Source organism: Delphinus delphis, chromosome 19 (assembly GCF_949987515.2).
Source record: "Delphinus delphis chromosome 19, mDelDel1.2, whole genome shotgun sequence".
Classification (NCBI taxonomy): Eukaryota; Metazoa; Chordata; class Mammalia; order Artiodactyla; family Delphinidae; genus Delphinus; species Delphinus delphis.
The window spans coordinates 28,909,146-28,921,899 of NC_082701.1; the positions used below are offsets into that span (position 1 = coordinate 28,909,146).

The 12,754-nt window shown below is 35.7% G+C and overlaps 2 protein-coding genes and 1 pseudogene across 9 annotated transcripts in view; 1 reads left to right on the forward strand and 2 right to left on the reverse strand.

Moving 5' to 3' along the window:
* Nucleotides 1-7,908, reverse strand: part of BRIP1 (BRCA1 interacting DNA helicase 1) — a 195,935-nt gene extending 188,027 nt beyond the window's left edge. The window contains 4 exon segments of the mRNA XM_059996631.1: nucleotides 2,513-2,686; nucleotides 4,322-4,433; nucleotides 6,103-6,225; nucleotides 7,817-7,908. Of these exon segments, the coding sequence (XP_059852614.1) occupies nucleotides 2,513-2,686; nucleotides 4,322-4,433; nucleotides 6,103-6,198 (382 nt within the window). The 5' untranslated portion in view covers nucleotides 6,199-6,225; nucleotides 7,817-7,908.
* LOC132414877 (cytochrome c oxidase subunit 7C, mitochondrial pseudogene) lies at nucleotides 4,642-5,376 on the forward strand (annotated as a pseudogene).
* Nucleotides 7,909-9,466: 1,558 nt separating the features above from the next.
* The window catches only part of INTS2 (integrator complex subunit 2), a 53,582-nt gene continuing 50,294 nt past the window's right edge, over nucleotides 9,467-12,754 (reverse strand). For 7 of the 8 annotated variants that reach the window (XM_059997299.1, XM_059997300.1, XM_059997305.1 and 4 more), the window contains exons 24-25: nucleotides 11,817-11,993; nucleotides 9,467-11,713 (exon numbers count right to left, since the gene is read on the reverse strand). In XM_059997299.1, the coding sequence (XP_059853282.1) occupies nucleotides 11,544-11,713; nucleotides 11,817-11,993 (347 nt within the window). In that variant the 3' untranslated portion in view covers nucleotides 9,467-11,543. The remainder of the gene's footprint in view (nucleotides 11,714-11,816; nucleotides 11,994-12,754) is intronic. The other variant, XM_059997306.1, reaches the window with a different exon arrangement.

Sequence of the window (12,754 nt, forward strand, 5' to 3'; positions counted from 1 at the left end):
AATGCAGCAGACAAAGGGTAGCCTTTTCAATAAATGTTGATGAAAAATTAGATATTCATAGGCAAAATAAACGAACTTGGATCCACATCTCACACCGTATATAAAAATTACTCTTTAGACTTAAAAGTAAAACCTAAAACTATACTTGATTAAAAAAAGAAGCTTGTACTCAAGAATATATAAAGAAATCCCAAACTTAACAATAAGAAAAAAACAATAAACAGGCAAAAGATTTCAACAGACATTTCATCAAAGAAGATATACAAATGGCTAATAAGCACATGAAAATATGCTCAACATCACAAGTCATCAGGGAAAAGCAAAATAAAACCACAATAAGATACCACTATAAGCTTATTAGAATGGCTAAAAAGATTTACCATACCAAGTGCTGGCAAGGATGCAGAGAAATGGGAACTCTCATACACTGCTGGTGGAAATGTAAAATGGCATAACTACTTTGGGAAACACTTGAAGTTTCTTAAAGTTAAACGTAAGTGATCCAGTCATTACACTCCTAGGTATTTACCCAGAAAAGTGAAAGCACATGTCCATAACAACGACTTATACACAAATGTTCACAGCAGCTTTATTTGTAACAACCGGAAACTAGAAACAACTCAAATACACATCAACAGGTGACTGCATAAACAATTTGCAGTATATCCATACAATAGAATATTACTCAGCAATAAAAAAGAACCAACTGTTGATACATGCAACAACATGGATGAATTTTAAAAGAATTATGTTAAGTGAAAGAAGCTAGGCAAAATAAGTATACAAACTGTATTACTTCATTCATATAAACTCTAGAAAATGCAAACTAATCTACAGTGACCGAAAACACTCAGTGGTTGTTTGGGGAGGATAAATTATAAAATGGTGGAAAGGAGGGATAATAAAGGGGCATGAGAAAACTTTTGAAGCTGATGGATATATTCACTATCTTGATGTTAGTGAAAGTTTCAGGGAAATACTCTTATGTCGAACCTTATCAAAATGTACCATTTAAATATATAGAGTCTGTTATGTCAAGAATATTTCAGTAAAGCTGTCTAAAAAAAAATACAGGTTGTACATTAACATTATAAGCCAAGAGTTCTTATATTAATAATTAGCTTAAAAACAATTCCATTCATTCATACAACAAATATTTATCTAGCTCCTACTATATGCCAGGCACTGCTAGGTATGCAATGGCGAGCAAACTGACACAGTTCCTGACCTCATGGAGTATACAGTCTGCTAGGGGAAGCAGAGATTAATAAAAGATGCACACAGACACGTGGATAATACAAATTGTAACAAGTGCTATGAAGGAGAGGTACACAGTGAGATGACAGAATATAATAGGGAAACCAAATGTAGTGTGACGGAAAGATCAGTATGGCTGCCTTAAAGAAGTGATATCTAAGCTGAGAGCTAAAGGAAGAGCAGGACAAGTTGAAGATGAAATTTTCCTCAGAAGAGACACTAACACAAGCAAAGGCTCTGAAGGCAGCAGAAAGCATAACCCTTTGAAAGAATGTTCGGAAAGAAAGCCAAAAATGTTAAGGGTCAAAACCGAGTAGACAACACTATTGGTCACCTCTCCGGCATCTATTCCACTTCCTCTTCCTCATTCCTAAAAGAATCACACTTCGGTTCAAGCAGCTACCATCCTCCACACAGTCATGTGCTTTAGAGGAAGACAACTCGATCCTTGATTTTAGGAAGTGGATACTGTTTAGACTTAAGCCAGTCATGGCAACCTCTTTTCTCCCTGCCAGTGATTAGTTAAGGAATGGCATGAGTGAAAGCAGGAAAGGAGTTATTACACGGTCTAAAGAACAAATGGTAGTTTGTACTAGGGAAGTTACCAATGGAGGTGGAGATTTGCATGGAGGAATAAGGAATACCAAAGTGTACAGGATGTCTCCTAGGTTTCTGGCTTAGGCAAGTAATGGTCAATCTTTTCCATACAGTCAAAGCAAAAGAAATATTCTTTAAATTTATAGTCTTATGTTATTGATAATACATTCTCTTAAATAAATCTAGTAAGAACATCTAAGGATCATATTTGAAACATACCTCATTCTCATATAGGATACTGGTCTCGGAAGTCTAGGCAAACTTATCAAGAGTGAATGAGGCTAATTAGATTTTGCCTTACAATACAAATCAAAATGTTTTATAAAATTCTGACATATAATTAATACTGCTTACGAATAACATCAATTTCTGAATATCAGTTATTTTGCCTTGCTTCCTCAAAAATGATTTAAACTAGCAAGATGTCTGAATCAGTTAAAAGTGAGGCCAAGAAAAAAAAAAAAAAAAGTGAGGCCAAGAATAAAATATTCCAAGGATTTCTGACCACTCTATGCATTATTCAAAATAATTCCAGAGAAATTAGGTGGAAATACATAACCAATTATGCTAACCAAATTTATCTACATTAGGTCTCATAACAGCAATAATTAAGACCCCTATTACAGATACCAAAAGACCCAGACAAAATATAAACTACCTTGACAAGTTGACAAAGTGCCATTTCTTTCAGAAGTTGGTATACTTGGACTGTTGAAATGATATGAAGTTCCCTGGTTCACGTCATTGTTTGTAAAATTCTTTGAATGGCATGTACAACAACACGACAATGGTACTTCAGCTTTTTTACTTAAGCCTTCGTTCACTGGCTTCCCTAAAAATGAAATAACCTCTATTTATAATATTTCTAATTAAAAAAACACTAATCTTCCTCTTCAGCTAGGGTGTGCAACCACCTTATTTTTTGCCCAGGATTGGGAGGTTTCCCAGGATTCAGAATTTCAGTTCTAAAACCAGGAAAGTACCTGGCAAATCTGGACAAGTTGGTCACCCATCCTGCAGCATCAAATTAGGACAGGTGAGAAACACTTATGCCAGAAACATTTATAGAGAAGTTATCAACAATTTACATGATTTACAATAATCTAATAACAGTCAAAGATTAATAATGTAACAGAGGCACAACCACTCGAGTATTCATTTATATTGAGATATATTAAAATACCAAGTATACCTAAAGTATATTCTTAATTATTTATACTCTTAATTACTGCTATTTCCCTAAATGAAAAATTTGAAAGTTCAATATAAAATAATAACGGAAACACATAACGTTAAATTATTCCCACATTATACTTCTATTTCAAAAAACATGTTTCATGATATCATTTCTGATACATGTATCAAAATACATTTTAAAGTCAATATTCAAATTAAACAGGTAATTTTCAATACTTAAATATAATACAAAATTGTAATAGTTCTTCGTGTGCCTACAGCGTATAAATATACAATTCATAGATATATAAAAGCTGAATAATTTATTTTATTTTCTATAAACAGTACTGACATTATTTTCCCATCTGCACTACATAAATACTACTAATTTTATTTTCCAGAGTCTCCCACTAAAAATTTATTAACAGATAATCTCATTTTCCCCAAAGATAAACATCAATAAGAAACAAAATGGACAACCAAAAGCTTATAAAATATTTACTCTTTATTTTTAATAGTCTTACCAGTAACACAACTATTTCTTTTCAAAAAACATATATATGTGTGTACATGTATATATACACACATACATACATACACATATACACCCATGGTTAACTTTAAAATCTCCTAATACTTTAGGACAGACTCATCTAATTATGTAACTAAAATGTGACCAATATTGTATTTCAGATTCATTATGTATATTAGATAGTCTTTCACAAAAGTAACTAGACATTTGCTAGCCAATAAAGCTATGGGAAATAATATGAATTAATAAAAACAATATTACAATAAACTTCTGCTTATCTGGCATCCAAACAAGTAGAAAGGTCAACTAGAATTTTTCTTTTTTATGTATTCCATTTTCTAATGTTGTGAGATAAGCAGCTATATTAAAGGATTTACTCAAAAAAAGCAATTATTTGATTGATATGCTATATAATCATGACAGCCCCATCTCTTGCAACTTTTATATAAAAATTATCATCTTATTTTCATAATCAGTATTATGAAAAATAATAAAAATAAAATCCTAGATTCTTATATACATGCTGAATCATCAAATAAAGGACTATCTTATGTTCAAAATTATTTTAGGATTAACTGAACATATTTTGCTATATTGAAACTCTTTTGGAAGATATATAACTGATTATAAAGAAATATCTTAAAAGAGAATATTTAAATTAGCTAGAACATGGCTGAATCATTCTGGGTAAAAAGTACTTTATTAGATTTTTTTTTCAGGTCCCAATAAGCAACCTGAAGACATCAACCAACTACTTACCACTAAGAGATTGCTGCCATGCTAAAGCAGAGCAAAGTAAGGCTAAGCTTTTCCCACTCCCTGTGGGGCTCTCCAACAAACAATGCTGCTTACTATTTAATCCTCTGACAACCTATGGACACAAAAACAATTTTAAAAACTCAACAACTTATCTCATTAAAGTCTCTCTCCATACAACAACAAGAAGTAAAGTTGCATGCACTTCAGGGAACAGAGCAATAGCAGAAAGGAGAACTAGAATTTAGTTAAATCTAGACTTTATTCCTTTGTATCTCTCCCTAAAATTCTGTTAGATTTAAACCATACCAAGCACAAAAGAAATGAAAAGCAATTTGTGCCTTACTTATGCAAGCACCATCATTTCTGTAAAACTAGAATACACTAATATCTTTGATGAAAACTTAATGGAGGATACTGTTGGTGGGAGTGTTACAACCACTCTGTATAGAAATTATCAATTTCTAGTAAAGTTAAAGATACTGAACTCCAGCAATCCAGTCCTATGTAAACACCCAAAACCTTTCCCACAGGAACACAAGGAAACATGTATAAGAAAGTTCATAGCAGCACTGTTTATAATTGCAAAATAATGTAAACAACCCAAATGTCTATCAAGAGGAAAATGGGCAAATATAAAATTCTGGTATATTCATACAATGGAATACCATACAGCAGTGAAAATGAGTTATCAATCAATAGGGCTACATCTTAAAAATAATGTTAGACAAGGCAACAAGGTCGTGAGGAAAGGAGGGCTTGGTGTGCTGCTGCCATTTCTTCCGCCTTCAGTCTCTGCACCTTCCACAGGCTTCCAACAGCACTACGCTGGGACAGAGCATCTGGAGGTTCACAACCTCTGTGGTCCATAGGAGCCACTATGAGGAGGGTCCAGGGAAGAATTTACCATTTTCAGTGGAAAACAAGGGGCGATTACTAGTTACAATGACTTTGTACTTCTGATCTGGATTTGTTTCTCCTTTCTTTATAGTAAGACACCAACTGCTCAAAAACTAATCCATGAAACAAATATGAAGAGGAGCATTTTAAGAGGTGCAATCTCTCTGAAAAAAGGATCCAACTCTTGAACTCAACATACTAGGTACGTCTATAAAAAAACTTATGGCATAAATCCTTAAAAAATAATAAGAAGAAGAAGAATATTAAGTAAAAAAAAAAAAAATCAAGTTCTCCAGAAAGATAAGTATAACATCATATCATTGTGCAAAGTTATAAAAATGTAAAGTATACACTATATTGTTTATGGATACATACATACACAATAAAAGTATAAAAACATGGCTAGGAAAGAAAAATAACAAATTCAGGATATTAGTTATCTTGTTACTCATAAACAAGGTATAAAGTAAATAAGGCAAAATATTAAGATTTAACAAAGCTGGTAAGTTGGTTTACTCGTTTGTATATTAATTTTCTATATGATTGAAATATCTCAAAAAAATTATGGTGCAAAGTATAGTAGTCTGTGTAAAAGATAGTAAATACTTTCTATTTCAAAGTAATTCAGTAAAGTAAACAGAAGTTCTAAATGAGCTGAGAACATTTTTCAGGATGTTCTCCTTTACCTCCTAATCATAGACATATACAGTTTAGCAGCAATCAGTATTACTTTTCCAAAGGTTAGATGTTCTTCAATGAACCCAGCAAATATTTTCAATCCATTAACTATCTGAGAAAATGTAGTCACAGACTCAATGTATGTTATGAATTATAAGCATCTGTATCTTAATAAAGACTTAAAATAACTGCTGAACAATACTTACAGAATTCATCATAGCAAGCTGTGATGGATAAGCTTTACAAGGAAAGTTAATCTTCACCCCACCAATTGTATACTCAGAACATACTGAAGACATCATGTTTTACTGTTTACTTCAGATTCCTAACTGCAACAGAAATCAAAGTCAATACTGAAACAAAGCCATTCAAAGAAAAACAGATACCTAAGACTAGGAAAGAAGTCTAGAAACAAAAATTGGAATTAATAAATGTATAAACAAAACAAATGGAAGTAAAAGGATTTCCTACTCTTATAAATCACAGTGGTTGAGAGCATGTCTTGGAATCTAACAAATCTGGATCTGTAACCTTATTCTGCCAAAGCTGTGGACCAGGAGTTAGGAAACAGTTTCTGCATCAGGTTCTGACAACAACTCAGATATGTTACCCTGATCATGTCTCTTCACTTCTCTAGACTGAGATCCTTATCTGTAAAAATCCATAATTTAAAAATTGTTGTAAGGAACAAAGCGCCTTGGCACATGGTAGGTGCTCAATAATTCTTACTTAAAGGTCAGTAGGGTATAATGGAAGGAAGATGGACTTTGAAGTAAGGCAAGCCTAAATTTGAATTCCACTGTGAATCTCACAGAGCCTGTTTCTTCATCTGTGAAATAGAGATATCCACCTGATAGGGTTTTTATGAAAATTAGCCAGGCACTGACTTAAGAATTAAATAAGGTAATGTACAGAATGTGCCTCAACTCCAGCATCTGATACAGAGGAAGTGATCTACTTTAATCCCCACCTCTTGTAAACCACCTTTTCTTAACCTAGGATCCACAGATGTAATTGAAAGACTGTGATCTCTTGATACTGCATGCAGAAATTTCTGTGTATGACTGCATTTTTCTAGAGAGAAAGTCCAAAGATTTCTCATACCCAGAAATATATCCTAAGGAAATAACTGAAAACTGAGGGAAGATGACATACACCGTTATCAACTGAAAAATTATTTGCAATGGTGATAAAAAGGTAAATTCGATCTGGGGATGGAGAGATGGTTAAAATACCAACTCAACAGATGATGAAGCCAATAACAACCATCACCAAAGTTTACGTGTTCCCAAAGAAGTTAAGAACCACTATTCTAAGGTCTTTTCCAGTTCTAACATTTAGTGTTTCTGTGAAGCTCTGAGGATGAAATTTGGTGGAATCTCACCCCTAAATCTAAACCAACAGCTCAAGGCTGGCCTAGTAACTCAGATACAACCTAGAAACCAATCGACCCCCCCTCCCCGCGCCCCAGTTGCGGCTACACTCATCTCAAAATGGGGAAGCTTCCCCACACACTGAATAAAGGACAAACCAAGATCAGGCTCCCGCCGTCGCCCCCTCCTTCCCCGAGGTAACGCGGGGCCCGGGGCTAATAACAGGCCTCTGTTCCAAGGAGGTAAGCTGCAGTCTCCCCGCTCCCCAGGTTTTCTTCCTCACATTCCCTCCTCCCTCGGCAAGCTGGAACCCCCGAGGCCCTGGTGATCCAGTCAACCGACGGGCCTGCAAAGCGGGTGGACGAAAGCAGAAGGCACTCTCCTGGCCGAGTTCGCGCCCTTCCCGCCAGACAGACTTGCCCGCCCTGAGGAAAACCCAAACAACGCCTACTGCACTCCCACTCACGGGAGAAAAGGAAGCTGAAAACTGCGAGCAACCACAGCGGAGCCCTGGTAGAGAAGAAAGGTCCTAGCCCCTCTTCCTCACCTGGCTGCGACTCCCGGGCCCGGTCGCGGGCTTGCGTCCGCTTTACCTTTTCGGCCCTTCAGCTCTCATCAGTCACTTCCACAACACCCGCGCAGACGAATTCCCGCCTCCCACCCCCTCGACTCCCAGCACCAATCACCGGGCGAGCTCAGACAACCAATCCCCGCCAAGACGAGAAACCAAGCAACCAATCCCGGCTCGAGGTCAGGGGGCGCCCAACGGAAGCCCCCGCAGTAAGGAAGGGCCCAAGCTACTTGGCGGCACCGGAAGGCGATTGCCTCGAGAGTGATGGACTTCCGCAGAGCCCAGGGATTTAAAACTAAAAGAGCGTCCTCCGTTGGACTTTTTGAAACCGGTGATTTAATCCGTGCCTCAGTTTTCTTGGAAACTCTTAAGTCTCACATTTAAGGTCTGTAGACCGACGAAGAGGAAACACCGTTAAGCCGCGCCGAGTTCTCTCAGCATTCCTCAGGGGCACCCGATTCAAACTTCTGAACTTTCCGGAAGCCAGAGTATCAAAAAGACCCAGGAGGAAATTGCCAGACTGCTGAGCCAAATTAGGCGAAAAGGTTCGATGACAGCTGGCTACAGAATCTCCTGACAGTCAAGGCTTTCTCAGATACCACGTTCAACCAGAGAAACGCTCTCGAGGTCTCCAGTACCTCCTTTAAGGCTTGTCAGCCTTCTGTGCCTCCTAAAACCGATTTATTCTTTGCCAAGGACACTTCAGTTTCCTCAAAGGTACGGAGTTAACCATGATGTCGCGAAACTGTTGGGTTTTTTTTAAACTCTAGCCTAAACTTGGCTCAAATACTAGTGCCCCCCCCAAAAGCAAAACCTGAGACAGTTTCTCACATCCCGAGAAACCAGTTTGGGACAGAGATTTGCTGCAGGTCGGAGCAGCAAAAGGCGAGTTGATTTGTTTGCCTCACTTTGTTTTACTATATCTTCCCAAAATGACAAAACGTACAATCATAAAAATAAATTCTACCCTTTAATTTAGTAATCTCAGGCTCAGAAATTTACCCTAAAGAAGTAATCTAAAAGTAAGAAAAAGTAGTAGTACCTCAGTTGATAATAGTGCCCATTCTGTTCGGAAAAAAATCATTAACTTCCCAGTCTAGTAGTAATAGGGAGATGGTTATATCAATTCAGTCATTCTGGAGCCAATAGAATAATTATAAAAACCAAACAACTTGCAAAAAATTTCCATATAAAGTTAAATGAAAAAAAAGCAGATGCCAAACTGGGTATTATGGAATTCCATTATGTGAAAATACATATGCATAAGCAAAGATGAAGGGAAAGTACAAAAAAATGAAATACTGGTAAGACAGTGCTATGGAAGATAATTTATAAAAATAAATCCTTAAAAATACCTTCAAATTATTATTCTGCTTTTACAATTTTTTTTAAACATCAAAATCTTTTAAGTAACTGCTCCAGGGTAACTACTCTGATTTTCCTCTCCTGAATTCCTAAGGCTCTCAACTGACTCTCACCTTGTATTGCCTTCTGATGTATGTAGCGTAACAAAAAGGGATACACATAGTTTCTGGAGCCAGAAAGTCCTGGATTCCAGTCCCTTGAACTGTTCCTTTCAGGTTAACAGTGGTGAAATGAAACACAAAAAGCTACAAGTTCATTTGATAAAGAATATGAATGTTTATAAACCAATATTCAAAATAGCTGCACACATCTGTTTTTCACTTGGAAAAAAAATCACATTGTGACAAATGTTATAACCTTAACTTAAAATACATGAATATTAACATTTACTAATATATTTACACATTTTATTTACATCATCAACAAACGTGATGAAAAACAGCATATGTTATTATTTTAACACAGCAGGTTTTGACCAGTCTTTGAAAATTGATCCAGGAATGTGCACAGCATTTAGTTAGAAAACCTTTTCTGAATTCCTAGAGGTTACCGACTCACACAAGATATTCCAAAGCCTCAGTTTAAACAAAACAAAACAGGAGCAGTTGTACTTAATTTTAAAAGACTACAAAACTGCCTTGTTTAAAAATATGAAAATTCTTATAGTTTGTTTTTAAGTGTACGCTTTTATTTTTTGCATCAAAATTACTTAATTGAACTTTAAGCATCTAATAAAAGTTATAAATACTCTCATCATTGATACTGTGCACTTCATGATTTGAAACAGATACAAATTAGTTCTTATACCCTTATGAGGTAGGGCCAGCAGTAATCCCATTTTACACAGAAGGAAAATAAGATGTGACTATTTGCTAGTGAAAAGGTTGAAATTAAATTTTTTTTCTTAAAAACCACACTTTCTTATTAGCCTGCCTTATTTCTTTTATAAGTGAAGAGGTCTGTTTCAAGTGGGGTGGGAAGGGGGCGTTCATTCAGGTATATCTCAGAAAGCAAAGAGAAGTACCTTCTACACTGGATACTTCATTAAGAATAAAAATGAGGGGCTTCCCTGGTGGTGCAGTGGTTGAGAGTCCGCCTGCCGATGCAGGGGACACAGGTTCATGCCCCGGCCTGGGAAGATCCCACATGCCGCGGAGCAGCTGGGCCCGTGAGCCATGGCCGCTGAGCCTGCACATCTGGAGCCTGTGCTCCACAACGGGAGAGGCCACAACAGTGAGAGGCCCACGTACCGCCAAAAAAAAAAAAAAAAAGAAAGAAAAAAAAATGAGGATTATGGGTTATCTGAATGCATCTGCCTAATCAATGGACATTCCTAAAAGAGGACTGCAAAATCCTTCCACAACACAGTATTTTCCCCTTTTTAATTTTTCCTGTGGTCCAAACACTGTATATATTTTTGTACTTCAAAATCTAGAATTATGATGTGAATTATAATCCTAATGACAAACCAAGAACTCTTTAATCCAGTGGGTTTTATTGCTCTAAACTTTAGATACCAAAGTATTTCCCCCCTCTGACCATTATAAAAATAAACTTTAAAAAAACTAAATGAGACATCCTTTCAGGTTCTTCTCTGCACAAAGATGTTTCTGTAAACACTTTTAAACCAGTATCTTAAAATTCCAAATTATTCAAGTATCTCTTTAAACATATGGCTTCATATATTAGTAAAAATTGAAGCAAATATGTAAAATCTTAAAATCCTCATCTGTAATTCCATGAAAATCATTCACAAAAAGCTACTTGCCTTTTTTAAAGCCTTCTCAATACTATTTCTTGAGAAAAGGAATTCCATCTTGCATTACTCTTACTTGCATTGCAAGTTTAGAGGTTTCTATTTGGGTATCTAAACTCCTAATTTTTCCTGAATTCTCCCTTCCCTTTTTCTCCCTCTCATCATTGCATCAATATACTCTGTTACTAGCTGACAGGTAAATACTAGGGCTACCCACAGACTTATTTTTATAAGAAATTAAATCAAAGGCATGGCAGTTTTTTTTCACTTCAAAAGCTTAATACAAGGCCATATTCACTTTCCAGTAATGAGTTTCTTAAATGTATTCCCAACAGAAAAAGCTCAGCTGCTACAAAAAACATACCAGCAAAGTAGATCCAAAGAACTGCCAATCAAATACAAGCAAGCATAATTCTCAAGAGAGTTCTAAATTGTATTCATGTTGAATTGAATCGTTTTAGTGATTCCAAGACGTTACTGTTCCCATTCAGTTTAGTTGTTATAAGATGCAAATTCATGTTGGGTATATGCAGCAAAACAGCTTCATTTTTTTGTTTTAAGTTTTTTTTGTTTTTGTTTTTCTTAAATTCCACTAACACTCATGTTTATTATTTCAATTATTGTGCTTTCAATACAATGACAGAGCTGTACATCAGGATCCATGCTTCCAGTGTCCCTAGGTCCATTTTTGTAAGATGGATCTTTACAGATTCCAGACCATCCAGTTGGTTTCTCCTTTATTTGTTGAAGGCCTAAAAACATAAGGAAAAATAAATAAGGCAAGAAATCTGGAAAGGATTTGGGCCTTTCTGTTTGAGATATTAAAACAACTCTTGAAAATAAGTTACTACTTACGCGTAATAATCGGATCGATGTCTCTTGTCTGAGTGGCAACATCAGAGGCACAGACTTGCCCTATTTGGATCAACAAAGACATAATATCCTCATACAGTGGAGGAAATGCTCGACAAAAAGAGACCAAACTTGGCAGAGTTGGCATGAAAAAAGCATATCGCTTAGCCTGTGTTAAAACTGTTAGAAAGAAATAAAACAGAATTTTTCATTTTACAGATACAAATTCAACATACACGACCTATACAATATACTAAGCACCATGCTCTGTGCTGAGGATACTAAGTTTTCTAAGACATGGCCAGCCCCTGCCTTCAGGGAGCTCATAATCTAGTAGTCAGCCATCATCCAACACATAAATGCTTATGTCCAAACACTGTGATAGGTGCACTTCATGCATTGTTTCATTTAATTCCCACAATCTTATGAATGAAAAAAGTATTTCTATGATACTATTTAATATATGAGGAAACTCTTAAATAAACCTTAGAGAGTTTAAGAAGCTTCTTCAACTCCAGTTAGCAGTGGAGTTGGGATAGAACTCAGGCAGTGTAAGATCTTAACCACTGCAAATAATTATAACATGAAGTGAATACGATGGAAAGATAAATGAATAGATTATTATGGGAGCACTAAGAATATGAAATTGACTAAGCCATAACTTTTAAAGGTTGAATTATAGTTCATATCTTTTAGTTGATTTTCATACCATTTTACTTAACAACCTAGAAGGTGGTTAAAATGTTAGGGTATGTTTTAGAACTTAAGGAAACAACTTATATATTTATCTCTTATTTATACAGATGATTATATTTTTCTTGAATTCTAAGCATTTGTAATAGATTGTAACTTGTTTTCTATTGACATAATTATATTCAGAAGGTAGACTTGATTTCCATTTGTAAAATGTGGAATGCTTAGTATATTTACTATAAATCTAT